This window comes from Colletotrichum siamense, assembly GCF_013390195.1.
Source record: "Colletotrichum siamense strain Cg363 chromosome Unknown KSG_Cg363_contig02, whole genome shotgun sequence".
NCBI lineage: Eukaryota > Fungi > Ascomycota > Sordariomycetes > Glomerellales > Glomerellaceae > Colletotrichum > Colletotrichum siamense.
The window spans coordinates 2,117,033-2,134,137 of record NW_023501015.1 but is presented as its reverse complement, the minus strand read 5'-3'; the positions used below and the strand labels follow the sequence as shown (position 1 = coordinate 2,134,137).

Below are 17,105 nucleotides of genomic sequence, written 5' to 3'. Positions count from 1 at the left end.
AACTTAGCAATCAAATTCTTTCCAGTTACCATGCACCTTTGGTTTAATGATTCCACTCGCATCTCGAAAGTAACATGTCACACAAATGCTATAGGCGTCTCCTGCTGAAAGCCCCAATTAACAGCCAATGTGCCCTTTCAAGGACATCAAACGACAACGTCCCTCAAGTGATCACTGGTTTGTGTAGGTAAGGACTTGTGAATTGCCCAAATACTTCCGTCAGCTTCTCGGTGAATAGCCCCTGATGATTGATTAGCCCATATCCCGAGCATCTATGCCGAGTTTCGATAATATCGCTGCCCCACTGCCAAGAGACGCTGGTCTTTTCCCACATTGTGGGATGGGCCCGATCATCCGGTAGTGGGAAACCACTACCACACTACCCCATGGGATCTCCGCATTTCCCAAGTTCAGCTAACGTCGTCAGATTGGTGCTAGATTATGGTGATCACGCAGGGGGTTTATTAGATGATTGGCCTTTGGAAGTGCTCGTAATATGTGGTTGATAAATCCCAACAGGTGGCTCATTGTCAATCGTTGAGAGACACAGGAATCCAGAACGATGGCCAGTCACTCTTTCTTGACATCATTTGTCTTTGCTTTCCTGCTACTCATCATTGTTCGGCCATCAATTACCATTTCAGTCTTGACCACTAACGGCACAGTTGTTGGCGTGAACGATGCTGTCAACGGTGTCCAGAGATTTCTGGGTATTCCCTTTGCGGAGCCACCTGTCGGAGACCTGCGGCTGCGACAAGCTGTGTCTCTGAGAAAGTCTTTCGGCAATTTACAAGCAGACAAATTCGGACCTTCTTGTTACTCTGCGAGGGATCAAGGCAATTCGAGTGAAGATTGCTTGACGCTCAACATATGGAGACCAACGAATGCGACGTCCAGCAGCAGCCAGTTGCCCGTGTTGGTCTGGTTATACGGAGGCGGGTTGACTAATGGTTACACCGTAGGTCATTGTCTCTGATGTGATGCCCACGCATGAACACATTTCTTACGTAGAAATATTTGTTAGGCTGATCCCAGATTCGAAGGGACTTCTATAGCACGTATTTCTCAGGATATTGGCAAGCCTATCATTCTCGTATCAGTAGTAAGTTTGTAGTAGATTATGACCAAGCCCTCTGCAACAGGCGAAAGGCTGACCTGATGCTAGAACTACAGACTAGGCCCCTTCGGTTTCTTGAATGGAAAGGAGATGGCCGAACTTGGTTTGCTCAATATTGGTAATGCAACTCCAAGGTCCTGCATGTCATCTTCTACTATTTTATCATAGTCTGACATACATCCAAATCACAGGCATGCTTGACCAACGAAGGGCGTTGAGTTGGATCCAAGAGAACATCGCTGCCTTTGGGGGCGACCCCAAGAAGGTCACCCTAGCAGGTGAATCGTAGGGTCGGCCAGAGTAATTACTCTTGATCGATCGGCTAACATCAAACAGAGCCGGTGCGGTGTCTATATACTCCCATATGATGGCATATGGTGGGAGGAATGACGGTCTCTTTCGCGGGGCCATACTGCAAAGCGGCGGAGCATTTCCATTGACGCCACCCAATACAACTGCGTTTCAGAGCACATTTGATTCACTGGTAAATGGAACTAACTGCTCTTCTGTTGTCAACGGAAGTGCTTCAGACAAACTGGATTGCATTCGCAAGCTGCCTGTTGAAGAGTTCAGGGCAAAGGTGGGGTCGTCGACTGGACAGTCGGTTGATGGTGACTTTACCCGCACATCTATTCAGCGAGCTCTGCCCGCTGGGCAATACATCAAGATACCCACAGTTGTTGGAAGTAAGCTTGACTACCCTAATATGTTATGTCGAGAGTAGTATCTGACAATGCTCAGCAAACACCGACGAAGGCACCACGTCGGCGCCGACCGGCATCAACACAACTGAACAGCTGTTTGATCCAGTAGGTGAGTAATTTCGACACTATAAGGCGCGCCATCCTTTCATAGTTCATCTAACACAAATACAGCTCAAGGTTACTTCCGCCCGAAGCTATTACCGAACGAGACGGTCTCAAAACTCATCAGCCTGTACCCCACAAATCCCCAGTTAGGATGTCCGTACAACACCGGAAACACTCAGTTCACATCTGGGCTTCTCGATAAAATGGCATGCTCCATCCTCGGGGATATAGTCCAGATTGGCCCGGCGCGGATGATTGCGCAGACATTGGCTCGAGATGGCGTTCCCGTGTACAGATATCGCTTCAACCACTTGCAGTCGAACACCTCATCAGTGACGAAAGGCATCGGAACTGGGGGGGAGCAGCAATACGTGTTCTCAAACTTAATTCCAGACCAGCCTTGGGACCATAGCATGGCATATCAGATGTCAGCCTCGTGGATCAGCTTTGCTCATGATCTTGACCCGAACACGGGGGTCTTCGGTATGTACTCCTCATACTGATATGTGCCATTGAATGGACGCTGAGAAAAACAGGAACTGGACTGCCTCTTTGGCCACAATACGGCAATGAAGGAAACAGTATTGTGTTCAATGGATATGGCTCATGGATCGAAGCGGACACATATCGAGAACCTGGTGTTCAGTTCATCATTGACAATGTCCTGACCGATGGCGCATCGTAGACACGGCGACAAGCGAACTCCTTAATCATCATACGGAATGTCGCAACTTATGTAGATATTACAATCGGTCGCTTCATAGAGGTTGTCCCCCGTCAACTACACCGGGCTTCCCATGCTCCAACCACCTCTTCCATCTCTCGCGTGACGCCCCAATGTTGAGAAAGACTGTGCAGCAAAATCCGAATCGCGCTGAGCTCATATACCAAATTTCGAGCAATCCATCCTGGGGATTGAGGATTGACGTTGTTCGTGAGAAACGCCAGCGTGTCTTTCGATACATCAGCCGTCGCAGACGTCGTATTTTGTCCCGTGTCATCTAGGCCTTGTAGAATAACCATGCTCCAGTCCACGGAGGGAGGAACTAGGACCTTTGACAGCCCAGGAAGGGCGAATGAGCTGAACGTCGTGGCCGCCGCAAACAATGCCCCCGGTAGACATGTGTCGTGAATAATCCCAAGAGGAATCTCAGACGCGATCTTGTGGATCTCCATGGCATGAAGCAAACACTTCCTTGCCCGAAGACCCTGCGTCCAGGCAATAGGGTCTATCCTGCTCGGCTCTTCGCGCTTCTTCCCTCCAAAGATGTGCTGCGTGATGTTGTAGTGGTAACACATTCTTCTTGCTCCACGAGCAGTACTGACAACTAGGTCGAGGCAGACCGCGTGCCATCGCAGTAAGCCAATAGTCTTGTCTGATGCCGACAATGTCGTGCTCTGGGCAAGATGGGTTCGCAGAGTTACCAATGCTTTCACGGCTCCAAGCTTCTGAGCAACCTGTGCCTGCGAGCCCTTGTTCAATCTTTCGAAGTCATTTGTAAGTGAAGCCAATATTTCGAGGAGAATCCTAATGTTGAGTAGTCCCGGCAAGCAGTATACTGGGCCGATGTGTGTTCCATCAGGAACGAGTGAGTGATAGAGGTCAGAGAAGCGATCTGGCCCACTACCCGTGTTGTGACCGCGAGACACCATTACCTCAATCCACTCATCTACTGTCTCAGCAGCAAAAGCGTCTTCATCGGCAGATAGTGGCAGCGAGTTTGTCGCCGACCAGGTGTTAACAAGGTTTCCACTGAATTGCGAGACCACGCCGTCAATGATGCACAGGCCTAGCAGCGTTCTTAATTGCGTCTCTCTCGCCGCCCATGACCTCCAAGCGTGCATCTTCGTCTCGATGGAGTCATGAACCTGTGGCAAGGTCTGTCGGTAAGGCACGAGGTCATACATTCCACAGTACTGCGCCCAATGCATGCTGAGGCCGTAGAAAGTCTGGCTGGTCATTCTCAACGTCCGGTTCTAGACGAATGATTAGTTATGGCGGCGTTTATGCAATGGCTTGAAAGTATTCCACTCACTCTGGACAGAGCTGCGTAGATCTGACTCAATAACGCCGTGAGAACGAGTTCAACTCCACTGCACGCGTCGTGCTCCCTCTTGTGGCCGGTCATTTCGGGCCATGAGGTCGCAATCGCAGTGTACGCAAGCCTCCACAGTGCTTCACCCTAATTGTACGACGGTCAGAATAAGAATCTCATAGGGAGACTATTGAGTTGCTCACTTTTACTGTGGCATCTTCTGTCCCGAGGAACAGAGAACCAAGAGCGATCGCGTTCAAGAGGAGTGGAGCTGAACAGTCCCGATACACGAACGTAGGGCGATGAATGATCGGAAGTATGGGTACGAACTTGGTAAAGAACATATGTAGGCTGCTGTCGAGGAACCGAGGGGTCAAATCGGAGAGTTCTACATGAGAGGTAACATTGAATAGCTTGAGGGCGACAAACCTTAGTCAGCGGGCCTACTTTCAACATCGAATACTCGGTGACTTGGGTCATCCGGAAGATTATCTTACCGTGTTCGTGAGTATTCCATTGATAGTCTGTACCGCACGATGCCCATCCTCTGCGAGAGCAAGCTCATCGCCGTCGGCCGTACTACTGAGTCCAGCAGACTGTACATCCTGGGGCTGATAGGCCGATGGGATTAATCCAGGCATAGACTGATCCCACGTCATCCCATCCGCTGACATCAGACTTTGGAAGAGTTCTTCGGAGTCGGGCCAAAGAAGAGACGAAGATGCAACATTGTGGTTGTTGCCCTCATGGTCTGAAGCAGACACTACGCTGGCATGCATTGCCTGAGAAACTTGAGGCGCCACATTGTGTATCGCAACATTCCCGGCTGGGGGCTGAAAAGGATGAACTGAGGATGAGGCACCGCTTGCAACTCCGCTCGGAGTGAGTTGTGGCTGGGCTCCCTGCTTGTGTCCTTTGACGTGTCTGTTGAGCACATCTCCACGGGAAAAGCACCTATCACATATTGTGCATTTGAAAGGTCTCGATCCGGTATCTTAAGTGGAGGTCAGAATCTGGAAGACCGGGCAGAAAATCCCCTGCGCGCAGTGGATTTTGCTGACGCGCTCGACTTACGGGCTCTTTCGTGTCTCTGAGGGAAAGTTCAGCTGAGGACGTCATTGGTCGGCAACAGTTGCTAAGAGCCTCTCACCTTGAGGTGTTCTTTCTTTGTGAACCTCCTTCGGCAGAAGGAACATTCGAAATTGGTAACCGGGGCCGTCTCTCGGGATTCGTCGGCCATGGCGGTTGCGTCACATATGCATTTCCCACATGTGCGGTGGCTATTACGAATGTGTTGATGGAGAGAAGAAGAGCTTTTTCCCCAACTTCCCCGCAGCCCCCGCGACAATTGTGCAGACTGCAGCAAATGCCGAAAATCACGCTAAAGAGCCGATGGTGACAAGGGTACCCCTTTCCCACATTCACCCACGGCAACTCACCCACCCTGGACTGTGGTCTTTCCCACTTCTCCCACACGGGTGAACTCCACATTTCCCACCATCGAGCTGGGTTACTGAACCTACGGGGCATCATAACACGAACAGCCGATTTGCTACGGTCTTCATCTAAGCGATATTGATATGATTGTGCCTTGAAGAAGTTCAGGTCGAGGTGCTGAAAAGTCCGTGCTGAGAGCAGTGCTGAGAGCAACCGCCTTTGTGGACTGAGTCAGGGGAACTTTGATATCGGTATCTAGACTTCGGATATCTTGAACCTTCTGCTCAAACAAGTTAATCACGAGACATGACCATGCGGAAAATGAAATTCAAGCGTGGTTAAAATTCGTACGGTTGGTATGATTGCTCTGTATATCATTTACTGAGACGAGACGGAGTGTTGCGTACTCCCGTCCGACTGGTTTAAAACTATTGGACGGATTTGTCTCCCTCAGTGTCGCCGAATACTTCGCAACCACCGTCATTGAACAAATCTCATGGGACAGCTAATAATCCCCAACTCCGGCATCCTTGAGTACTGCAACTCACCGTCCACCTCAAAGTCTTTCGTGCTTCGAAGTATCACGCGGAGGACAATGTCAAGAGCCCTAGTACACAATCAATACGAACTCCTCAAATTCCGTGATGGCTGATAGACTCACAATCTTGCAAGTGGCATGCCTGCACATCTGTGTCTTCCCCTTCCGAATCCCATGTGCGATGCAATGTTCTCTCTATGGAGAATAAACTCGTCGGGATTCTCAAATACTTCTGGATCACGATTGGCCGCTGTATAGCACAGGGTGATTGGCTCTTTGGGATGTATTGTCTTGCCATGAAGACAGACTTCCGTTGAAGTCGTCCTCGCAAAGCCTCGATATGGGCTGTAGAGTCGCAAGAACTCCTCAAGTGCGGCTGGTATGAGGGACTCATCCTCCCTTAGTCTTTTCTGCAAGCCTTTGTCCTTGGAAAGGTGGTTGCATATGGAGCCGATGAGAATAGGGGGCGCGACAACACCCACCACCAAAGATTGTCGGAGGCACCCGCTGGAAGACGGTGAGAAATGCAATGCGTTGGTATAGCATGGGCCTTACATGAGATGTTCCTCCTTCAAAGGATGACCCTCAGCATCTCGCTCTAGGAGTAGTGAAGACGCTGGGTCTTCTTCTGGGTCCCTTGGATGTATCCGTCGGTCGGCAAGGAGTTCTTGTGCGATTTGATACATTTTCTGTGAATTTGTCGTGACCGTCTCACTGTCCTGCATTCTCCAAGCATTCAGCCAACTTGCGGCAGTGACAGCCAGCTTTGGAGCAACATCGGGCTCGAGATTCAACCATTCGGATTCCATGCGGGCAACAAAGTTCGCTGCAAACTCGGCACTGATGTCTCCACGGCCCCGGGCTATTAGAGGCGCGAGCTCTGCTTCCGCATGCTTCTGCAATGGCTCCCGTAGTCGTCTCAGTCGGGCTGGCTTCACTGTGCGTTCAAGCGCAGTTCGGAAGGGGGTATGAGCTGGTGCGTCAAAGTTCAAAGGCGGTCTTCGGATGCCTCTAGGATCGCTTGGTACAACTGCCCTGACACTTGATATATACGTTTCTGAATCTAAAGCTGCCCGCTTAACGTCATCGTACCGCGTGAGAAGCCAGTATCCCCCATACTGACTGGTGTGAATCAGGGGACACTCTTTTCGAAGATATCGGTACTCTTCATAGATCTTGGCGGGGTCGTTGCTGATCACTGCAGCTGACTTATCGATGTCAAAGGGTATGCTGCCCCCTTGGGCCTGCTCTGAGATGCTAATTGCAGCCATACCAATCGTTGAAATCTCGTGACCAAAAGATGAGACGATGTTTGGTTTGTAAAAGCGTGTCGTTGGTTTCTGTATGGTTGGAATGGCCCGGAGACGTGATCGAGCAAAAGTTGAACGCCCAGCGGCCCAGGTCATGTCTTGCAGCACGGCCTAAAGTCAGACAAAACCTATTGACAGACCTTCACTATAACATCCGGGACTGTCTGAGTCGCATTCCACTGCAAGCTTTCGGGTCGTCGAATAGCGAAGTCATCCTCGGCTTCGATGTAGGTGGCCTAGTGGGTGGGAAAGTGGGGTGGTTGTGCTGGCCGATGTGGGAAAACGATAGCCAAGAAATCCGAACAACCTATTGAACAGCACAGCGAGAACGTAGATGCAGATGATTTATTCTGTCTAAGATCGGGTTTAATCTAATAGGTAATCCGGGGAAAATCTGGGGTTGGTGTGGAGGCACTGTGTGATCAACCTGGCACAGCTTTATGCCCAGGCCTCTCAGTACAAAAGGAAACAGCCCCATAGACCAGTGTTGTAGCTCAAACCACAGAACTATCTGCTTGCCTCGAGACATCATGAGCCGTGTGTTACCTCATGATAAAGGGGATATTGACCCTGAGCATCTCGAAATTGTACAGAATGATGTTGCCCAACAGCACCAGACCCACTATCGCCCCGTGGATGACGAGGAGAAAAGGATCGACAGGAGGGTCAACCTCAAACTTGACTTGATCGTCGTCAGTCTTTTGGCGATTGAATTCATCGTGAGTAGAATAGCGAAGACATCTGACGCAATCTATCTCGAGCTCACCCAAACCAGTTCTGTGGCATTGACAAAACCAACATTGGCTTCGTCGCGACCAGCTCATTTGTCAAAGATGCGAACCTTTCTCCTGACGATATCCCAAACTCTCTGTCACTTTTCTCGGCTACTTACGTGCCACTTCAGCCATTCATGGTGATCCTGGCGCGTCGCGTTGGCGTCAAGTACTTTTTGGGACTTCAGCTCATTGCATGGGGTGGACTCTGCATGTGTCACGCTGCCATCAGAGGCAGTGGCACGCTTATTGCCCTTCGACTTCTGATCGGTGCTGCTGAGTCTGGGTTCACCCAGATCGGTATGTTTTACATGTCCACGTTGTATCCCAAGTATGATGTCGGCTTCCGAGTCGGGATGTTCACGGGTATGTACTCCGTCGCGGGAGCATTCGCCGGAGTCTTGGCGTATGGACTTCTGAAAATCAGCTCGCCTAGCATACACGGATGGCAGGTGGTCTTCTTGTTTGAAGGCGCTATAACGGTTTTCCTTGGTATCTTGACGTTCTTTATTCTGCCTAAAAACCTTTCAACCGCCTGGTTTCTCACAGTCGAGGAGCGTGCTCACGCTATACGACGAATGGAGATTGACTTGGCAGGAACTCAAGAGGAGGGCGACATTGGTAGCACTTCTGTCGTCAAGCGGGATTTCATTGACGTGGCGAAAGACTGGAAGAAGCTTCTCGTTGTGGTTTGCAACGTCACAACTGTCCTTCCAGTAACGGCTTTCACGACATTTCTGCCCTTGATAGTCCAGGGCATGGGATACTCTGGCATCCAGGCAACTCTCATGAGTGTTCCCCCATTTGTAGTGTGAGTCGCTTTCCTAACCCACAAGGGTTCTTCTAGAGTTGCACTAACTTGCATTCTAGTGGCACTGTCGGTCTTCTTGTCATGGTTTGGCTGAGTGACCATTTCAAAGAACGATCTATGCATACGGTCGGTGGCATGTGTCTTGGTATCATCGGTTGCATCGTCATGGCTACTTCAACCAACACTCAGCTTCGATACGGTTTTGCTCATGTCTGCATGGCAGGCGTTTTCGTTGGTGGTCCGCTGCTAGCAGTGTGGCTGGCGGGAAACACGCCGTGGAAAGGCACCAGAAGCGTCATGATGGGGATAAATGGATGGTCCAACATTGCCGGCGTCATCGCGGGACAGATTTTCAAGAGCAAGTACGCACCAAGATGTATGTCAATTGATCAAACCACGTACTCAAGGTTTTCCAGACTGACAAAATGCTAGATGAGGTACCTCTGATCATAACGATGGTCATTATGGCTTGCGGCATTTGCGGTCTGGTGTTCCTGAAATACGCGTACAAAATGGAGAACAGAAAGCGCGCAATTGAGACTGAAACGTGGGATGAAACTCAGTTTGCAGCTGAAGCCAGATCTGAGATACGGAGAGGGGACCAAAGACGCACTTTCATGTACGGAACATAGCTTGCGCTTGAAGCTGAGGAGTTACGAAACACGAATAATGATATTCCCAAATCAGCATCCCAGAGATGTTCTCGAGAACAGTTGAGGCCCGGTTTGGTAGACACAGCGTGGTTCAAATAAACTTATTAAATCAATATCGCAATCAACCTTCAGGCTTTTGATGCATTTTAAGGTTCAAGAGGCCCTTAGTAAGGTTGTCCCCGTTCGCTGCTAATCGGTGGCCCTAAAACCCTGACCCGAAGCTTGGCATCGTGTTATCTATTCCGCATCAAGCATGGAAGCGTTTGCTATATAAGAAAGTTGGTGATGCTTCCTCTTTCCATGAAACACTTCTTGCCTTTCGTCACTACTAGTCTAACACCAGTCAAGTCCTCGCGATGATCACGTTGAGGTGGAGCACCAGCGAGAGGTGCAATCACATCTCACAATCCTTACGAAGCTCCTGGAGCTCTTGGATTAATTATCACACTTGCGAGTCAGGCGTCTGAGCGCGTAAAGCGTGGCTCGTCTACAACGGGCGTCTTCGACGACGAGCAGCGCGCAGACAACGGGTTCGTCCGCGTGGGATCAGATGTTTGTCGGCAACGCCCAAACAGAATATGGGGCCAAGGGGGCACTAAATTACAGTGAGTTAACATGATACAATGAATGGCAACTGAACGAAACTCGCGGGGTTCCGCTGACGAGCAAACGCGACGGCACCCCACATATTTGAGTTCAGCATGGAGACAGTTGACCCCTGACCAGCTCAGAACATAGGCGACAACTAGCTCAAGACGATTCACTTGAGTAATGTAGCCCGTGTGCACAACTCCAGGTCGCGGCTTGGTGTTCTCGGCAACATGATCAACAGGGTGATTACTATCAATTCCAATCAAGGAGCCAAGCGACCCAGAGAGGCAATGTAACGGTGGCAAGGCGAGCGAGTGAGTATATATAAGCTCGTATGTTTCGCCCAAGAGACCGGATGGTACGGTTCCATAATCATTCTCTTTCATCTCACCATTTTTCAAAATGAAGTTCACTCTCGCTTTTTTGCTTACCCTTGTTGCCGCCGCCTCTGCTGCATCTGTCGATGTCAGCCTGGTCCAGAGGCAGGACAACTGCGCTTCCAAGGGTGGTAAGTCTCTGTAGAATCTCCGAAACTCGCCTCGACGATCAATCTAACAGTGAAAAGCCAACTGTGGCGGTCCTGGTGACCGTGGGTGCTGCTCTGGCACAACCTGCAAGAGCACTTATGCCCCCGTTGGTGGTGTCGGCATGATCTGCCAGTAGATCTCTCAACTATAGTCTATAGACGTACGTATGACACGATTATATCACCATGACGACACATTAAAGCTTCAAAAGAATGGTACTGACTTTTGTTTTACTTAGGTGCGAGGGGTTACATGGTGGTTCACAGTTGGGGGTAAAGACTAAGACGGCGCGTCTCGATAAACGAAACCATTGCTTCTCCTCAAGGCTAGGACCTGAGAGTGAAATTGAGTTCAGAAGCTGCATGAGACTATAATTTTACATCAAATGCCTTCCCTAAATGGAATGACTTCCAGCCTCCGTCGTTGTAACTCGTCAGTTGTCGTTGTATCGAGATTCTCACCCCAGTAACAGATCAGATGAATATGACAAAATCATCCTTCAAAGCCCATGAGGTAAGAACAATAAGAGCAACTGGCCTCCGGTAGAAGAATTGGATGCCGTGCTATCGTCCGCTCAAATTTTGACGGGCGTCAAAAATGCTTATGATTGTAACGGGAGGAGCCTGGGTGCGCAGCACGTTGGTTCAAGGGCCTGTTGTACTTATCTCGCTTCAGGGTCAGCGAGTGCACTGCCAGTTGCAACGATTGATTGGCGGCTATTGGCCCGCCGCTCGAGAACTGACCTAGCCAACCAAAAGGGGGCCACGACTCGTGGAACGTCTCCCTAGCGCTCGACTTGTTCCAGGACAATACCGAAACGGAATTTATCAACGACATGCATACATCGTGTGGCTAGCGGTGATGATCCCGGAGTCTCTAGCTACAAATCGGAAGTATCTCTAAGCGCTGCAACCTGGACTTCCCGAATCAAACGAACCACCGCGCAGCACCATTCGTGTCGGCCTCGTAACGCAAAACCTATCCATACACGATCGCCAGCCTAAGACTTGGGCCAACAAGTACAATTGATATCACCGCAACACCTGCCGTTGAAAAAGTTGGTTTTCAAAGCTTGTTCACCGACGTCTTTCCCTACCATATCTCTAGGCACCTGAGTGTTATTCAATCTTCCGCAAGCCTCCATTCTTGTGAAGGATTAATCGCTGTGTTTTCCGGGTCCCCATCCCAGTAGCCTGTTTTCCCTTCCTGAAAAAGGTTGGATCTAATGATCCAAGACCGTATTTCTAGTCGAAGAGAAGGCGAGTTCTTATAAATTTCTTCTCCAACGTCAAGTTCAAGGTCATCCACATTCTGATCAAACCAACCAATGCGCTTCACCCTCTCCTCACCCCAGAAAACATACCCGCATGCCCTCAGCGGCCTGAAAGGGTCCTCCATCGCCATGTCATACCGATATCTCCCGTCGCCCGAGTCCTCGTAAAATTCCCCATGAGACCACTCCCAAATCTTCTCGACGGGAGAAATGGAATCTTCCAAGGCCGTCTCTTCTGATTTGACATGTCGTGTCTTACTAGGCATCCAGCCTATTCGATTCGCGACGAAAAGATTCTTGTACGTCTCGAAAGTTTGGTATAGCCAGTTGCAGTCATGCTCCAGAACTTTGCGACCGCCGAAAAGCAGCCACCGCTCATGGAAGCTTGTGGCATGCAAAACCCTGTTGACGTGCACCAGGCCACGAGACAATACCCACTCAACGCGACCATCTTCGTAATCATAAGCGTATCTCACTTCGTCCCAGCCCCATGATATGTCGTGCAGGGCGCAATCGTTAAAGACTGAACTCGACGTCAGCGTACTCTACATGTGATTCAAGATCTTGGTATACTGAGATCAGAGAGTACATACCAGGTGCAACAAGGCGGAAAAGCGATTCATGCACGCTTCCAACTTGTTCAATTTCCCAGGACGGAGAGGATTCGAAGAACGTGGTCCATTCCTCTCTCACATCGTCCGCTGGATACAAATACGCACCTAAAGGTGGGAAGATGTTGCAGTATGTCTCAAATCGATATAGTGCTCGCTGGATGCGGTCAAGTTCGGCGTCAGAAGGTGCTTCCTCATGCCCCTTCTTGACGTGAGCCGCAAGGTTATTCAAGTACTGCTTGCTAATTGCTTTCGACAGATCTACCACGTTGTTGCGCAGCTGCACGGCGACAATCCCTTCGGAAAGGCTCCAGTCGAGAGTCGTCTCCGGGTCGCGCTGGAGAACCTGCTTTCTAGCTTCAGTCAGCTCCGGCTGCGACAGACCGGAGGCAAGCAGTCGACGTGCTCGAGTGATTCGAATGACTTCGGGACGAGAGGGAAGATCGAGCTCTCGGTACAAGATAGAGTCAAGCAATGGGGTCGGAAACGAGTGGAATGCGCTATGCAATGTGCGACACGATGCGACTGCAGATAGGAGGCTGTTTAAATCGAAAGAATGCGATAAAATAAGTCTTAAGAGTTCTTGAGGGAGAGAAGAGAGAAGAAGCGAGTTTGAGGGCCCGCTGTAGTCTGCCATTACGATGCTTCGAAGCTTCTTCTTGGGCCGGCAACTTGGATGCGTGAGGTGAGTTTTAGAGATGAATGTTGAAACGGGAGAAGTTTATGGCCCTGCGATTTTAAGACCACTGGAAAGTCAGCGGTCCGACCCTGTTGGGTGCTTTTGTCCCCTGGCGGCTAAACATCAATGCCGCCAACTCGACCAACAGCTTTTATGTTGGCTGCGCCTCACTTTACGCGCTCATTCCAGAAGTGACTATGATAAGGTCGCCTAAGCGCGCGGGCAAAGTTGTCAGGTTTTCAGCTCCAGACACGAACCAACATGGACGCGAATCTAGGATTGTCATCAAATATTACCACGGTGAAGTTTTGCGCACCTTGCCCGTCAATTGCCCAGACAATTTCAAGTTGGGGCGGTGGGTTTTGAACGGCCAAACGGTCAACAAACCTGGCCAACGCGCCATGTTGAGACCGGCGCTTACCTGAAGGTCGACCAAACCAACACATCCGAAATGTTTTCCCAGCTACAGAGTAGACAGTGAGTGCGGTAGTATTTCAAGTATGAAAAGATCCAATATCCACACGCAACTGAGGAGCATTGCACAACATACCTACACATCAGCCCAACTTACTTGATTTCTTCTACAACCTTTTTCAATATCATCAACAACATTTTCATCATAGACATCATGGGTTCCTCGAGTTCCAAACAGAAACATCCCACCTGGGGTCCCGGTGGAAACCCGTCAAAGACTCAGCAACCTGGTGGATTCCCGCCAGCCAGCTCAATTGCTGTCGCACCCGTCACTCATACCGGCTCAGCCCCTGTGTGGAGTGACAAAGGCTCCTCGCAGCACAACGACTTCTATCGCAACAACACACAGCACCTGCGAACGAATGGTGCCCTAGATGTGTCCAAAATGCCCCCGACGGCACCGTTCCGTGCGCAGTACGAACACGGAAAGCATCTTGACGACCGAGCCCAAGCTCTGGATAAGGGAATGAAACCGTACAAGAAGACTGCCAACCCTCAGGGCAAGGCGGAAAAGAAACGCGGCAACCCGAAGTATGGTGGGAATCCACCGGAAACTCGTGAATGGCATAATGGGGCGGCTGAACGCCTAGAAGAAGCTGGGCGAACATGGAAGGCGTAAGTATATGACCGCTCTCGGTTATCCTTGTGACTCATGGATCTAACTTTGGGTGTTACTAGGGCGGGAGACGCGAGACAGAAGACAGCGCATGATTTCGTAGGGTATGACAGTCTTCAGGGGCACCTAGGACATAAACAACGCGTCGAGAAGTGCCACAAATCTGGCGACAACAGATTTCAAACGGCAGAGACGCATAGAAAGGCATTTTCGTAGACTGAGATAGCTTTTGGGATTGATTTCTGGGTATTGGTTCGCTTGGAATTGATTACTGTACAGTTTTTGAGCTAAGATATGGTAAGGTATGTACGGAGTTGGAGGGTTAGTCCAAGAGAAGAGAAACAATGTTAGTTAAAAAAAAGAAACACAATTCGCATCGCCATAATAATCTAAGAGATTGGGGTAGCAGCAATGTAGTTGCAGTCCTGGTTGTCAAAGGGGCTGCCGCAGCCAACCTTGGTATCCTTGTCGATGAACACTGCTGGCAGGTTGAAGTAGCACGTAGGAACCTTGCCCCAAGCCAAGTTGCTCAGGTCAACCTTGTCCTTGTCATCTCCACCGTTGAGCGCGCAGTCAATGATGGCACGGTAGTACGGGTCACGGTTGCCAAGTCCGTACGAAGCCATCTTGTCGTAAATCTCAGCCTCGACCTCAACCCAGTCGTTGTCACGGTTCGGGTTGGGGCTGTTGCGCATGATGTAGAAGCAGTACTCCTCGCCATCCCGGAGGGCCATCCACTGGCGCCCAGGGGCATATCCGCAGTCCTCGCGCGACTTGACGTTGTCGCGCCTGTCGGCGACGAGGTGGAGTTTGGCGGCACTCATGACGTCGTTGGCGACCTTTGGCTTGATGTTGTTGCTGATGGACTGGAGGGCGACGGTGACGGCCTGCTCGTCGTCGTCGACGAGGAACCAGCCGCCGTTGTAGAACTTTGTAATCTTGCTCTGGAAGGTGTCCCACTTGGGGGCCGGGAGCGAGTCGTACTCGGCCTGGCTAGTGCCGCCACCGGTGGCGATGCGGAGGGTGTTCTCGAGAGCGCCCGTGGCTGCCTTGAAGGCGTCGGCCAGGGCGGCGGAGATTGAGCCTTGGTCGATCTCGTCGGCGCTGTTGGAGGAGGCGAGGCCAGAGAAGATGCCGCTGAGCATACCGAAGCCACCAGCAATGGCGGTTCCCTGTTGTGGCAATGTGTTAGCAAGGGTGTTGAAAGCTTCACAGTCTCATCAGAATTTGGCAGACTTACAGCTCCAGGAACCAGGCCTCCGATCGCACCACCCATGGAAGCAGCGGCAGAAAGCCATCCAAGGACGTCGCCAGGGTCATCCTGGCTTCCTTGGAAGTCGGTCACCATCTGGCCGATTTGCAGACCGCTGATGAGAGTCTCCTTAGTGAGCTGTCGGTTCAGCTCGTTGAACTTGGCATGCATGCCCTTAACCGCTTGGAAGATCCAGTAGGAGTTCTTGCCAATAGGGGTCTTGCCGTATGCGTCGTATTGGTCATCGCATGTCATGTCGTTCAAGGGCTTACACTCGTTTCCAAGTGCCGAGCAGCCGGCGGCACCAGACTTGCCCGATGTGCCACCTGAGACGAAGTCTTCGAGGTTCTTCACCCAAGAGTTCTCGTGTTCTGTTCATTGTACATCAATTAACATGATGGTTCATGTCAAGATAGAGAGTTGCATACTTACCCCACTGAGTCTTGATGAAGAGGTCAAGCGATGCTCCAGAGTAGGTATCTTCCCAGAGCTTGTCGGCGCCCTCGGGGGTTGTGAGATCCCATCCTTTGCACATGGCATCCTTGCTATCAAAGGCATCCCGCTTGACGGAGACACCAAGCGGCGAGGCATTGGAAGCGGCCACAATGGCCAAAAGAGTGGCAGAAGTCTTCATGATGGAGGACTAATCTGTGGCGTATCAGGCTAATGAAAGAGGGAAAGCAGGGATTATGGTCCTGAGAAAGAATGTGATGGTTTCTGAAGCTTGAGGCTGTGTTGATCTGTGAGAGTTAAGGATGAGGAGTGGCAACACTGATCTTATTTAACTTGAACGACATTGATGTGGAGGGGACTTTGGTGGTGAGATCACAATGGCTGCTTGAGTCTCGAACCCGGTAAGGCTGTCGGCCATAATCGCGATGCCTAGCAGATTAATTAATGTCTAGATGAATTTTGGGGGCTGATGTGGATCGAACCTCGAAGGATCGAGCTTCTTTGGTGAAGAACAGGGACTTTGGTAGAATATTTGGTTCTGTGCCTGGCGAAGGATCCTCAACTTAGATTCTAGCCGCCTAGAGCACCCATGTCAAAGTCTAAAATCAATCCACGGCTACTTTATTGAGGGGGATGGCACTGCCTTTGGGAGCGGCCATCAATGCAACCCGTAAGCATCAAGGGGCCCCATAAGCTAATTTTAAAGGCGTGAAACATGTCAGCTTGGTCCACCGTCGTGGGGGCTATGCAGGGAAACCTTTAGCTGTGTTTTCAGGCAGTCACAATAAGGGACTTTGGGATGCTTGTATGTGGCTTCATGAGTGTTGCCTGCCACTGCCGAGATTTAATCGCAGTGCACGATAGGGTCTGATCGACAGGAACGCTCGCTTGGCGACGGGAGGCGGCAATTGAATAGGCGAGCTCTTATTTCCCGAGCTCTTTGCGGAGCCCAGCACGACCTTTTAGGGCCGTTATCCCCTACAGCCGTGCGTACAGGGAGGAACACTCCGCATTATTAGGCAGCTCAGAAGAGAGTAACATTGATTCCCGGGCGGGCCATACAACCGAAACCGACATGCTCGATGTCGAGGACAGTGCTGATTCACTTTGTACGCCGTCTAGCCCCCAACAGTCTTTCAGAAGGT

The 17,105-nt window shown here is 50.6% G+C and overlaps 7 protein-coding genes across 7 annotated transcripts; 4 read left to right on the top strand and 3 right to left on the bottom strand.

Annotated features, from left to right (window-relative positions):
- Positions 1-562: 562 nt before the first annotated feature.
- Positions 563-2,611, top strand: LIP1-3 (Lipase 1; the record flags this gene model as incomplete). Its single annotated transcript, XM_036634413.1, has 8 exons — positions 563-958; positions 1,025-1,102; positions 1,166-1,235; positions 1,309-1,402; positions 1,454-1,803; positions 1,859-1,930; positions 1,993-2,409; positions 2,463-2,611. 8 exons carry the CDS (start codon positions 563-565, stop codon positions 2,609-2,611), a joined length of 1,626 nt encoding a protein of 541 aa, XP_036500770.1.
- A 92-nt stretch (positions 2,612-2,703) lies between these two features.
- Positions 2,704-4,055, bottom strand: CGCS363_v002563 (uncharacterized protein; the record flags this gene model as incomplete). Its single annotated transcript, XM_036634412.1, has 2 exons — positions 2,704-3,903; positions 3,963-4,055. 2 exons carry the CDS (start codon positions 4,053-4,055, stop codon positions 2,704-2,706), a joined length of 1,293 nt encoding a protein of 430 aa, XP_036500764.1.
- Positions 4,056-7,777: 3,722 nt separating this feature from the next.
- CGCS363_v002562 (putative transporter) lies at positions 7,778-9,463 on the top strand (the record flags this gene model as incomplete). The annotated part of the gene is made up of 4 exons (XM_036634411.1): positions 7,778-7,966; positions 8,023-8,831; positions 8,891-9,207; positions 9,264-9,463. The coding sequence occupies 4 exons, from the start codon at positions 7,778-7,780 to the stop codon at positions 9,461-9,463; spliced, it is 1,515 nt and encodes a 504-aa protein (XP_036500765.1).
- A 1,014-nt stretch (positions 9,464-10,477) lies between these two features.
- CGCS363_v002561 (uncharacterized protein) lies at positions 10,478-10,738 on the top strand (the record flags this gene model as incomplete). Its single annotated transcript, XM_036634410.1, has 2 exons — positions 10,478-10,583; positions 10,641-10,738. The coding sequence occupies 2 exons, from the start codon at positions 10,478-10,480 to the stop codon at positions 10,736-10,738; spliced, it is 204 nt and encodes a 67-aa protein (XP_036500766.1).
- A 986-nt stretch (positions 10,739-11,724) lies between these two features.
- On the bottom strand, positions 11,725-13,792 carry CGCS363_v002560 (uncharacterized protein; the record flags this gene model as incomplete). Its single annotated transcript, XM_036634409.1, has 3 exons — positions 11,725-12,398; positions 12,469-12,839; positions 13,737-13,792. 3 exons carry the CDS (start codon positions 13,790-13,792, stop codon positions 11,725-11,727), a joined length of 1,101 nt encoding a protein of 366 aa, XP_036500767.1.
- Positions 13,793-14,024: 232 nt separating this feature from the next.
- Positions 14,025-14,471, top strand: CGCS363_v002559 (uncharacterized protein; the record flags this gene model as incomplete). The annotated part of the gene is made up of 2 exons (XM_036634408.1): positions 14,025-14,254; positions 14,318-14,471. 2 exons carry the CDS (start codon positions 14,025-14,027, stop codon positions 14,469-14,471), a joined length of 384 nt encoding a protein of 127 aa, XP_036500112.1.
- Positions 14,472-14,644: 173 nt separating this feature from the next.
- CGCS363_v002558 (uncharacterized protein) lies at positions 14,645-16,141 on the bottom strand (the record flags this gene model as incomplete). The annotated part of the gene is made up of 3 exons (XM_036634407.1): positions 14,645-15,427; positions 15,496-15,878; positions 15,940-16,141. The coding sequence occupies 3 exons, from the start codon at positions 16,139-16,141 to the stop codon at positions 14,645-14,647; spliced, it is 1,368 nt and encodes a 455-aa protein (XP_036500111.1).
- Positions 16,142-17,105: the final 964 nt, after the last annotated feature.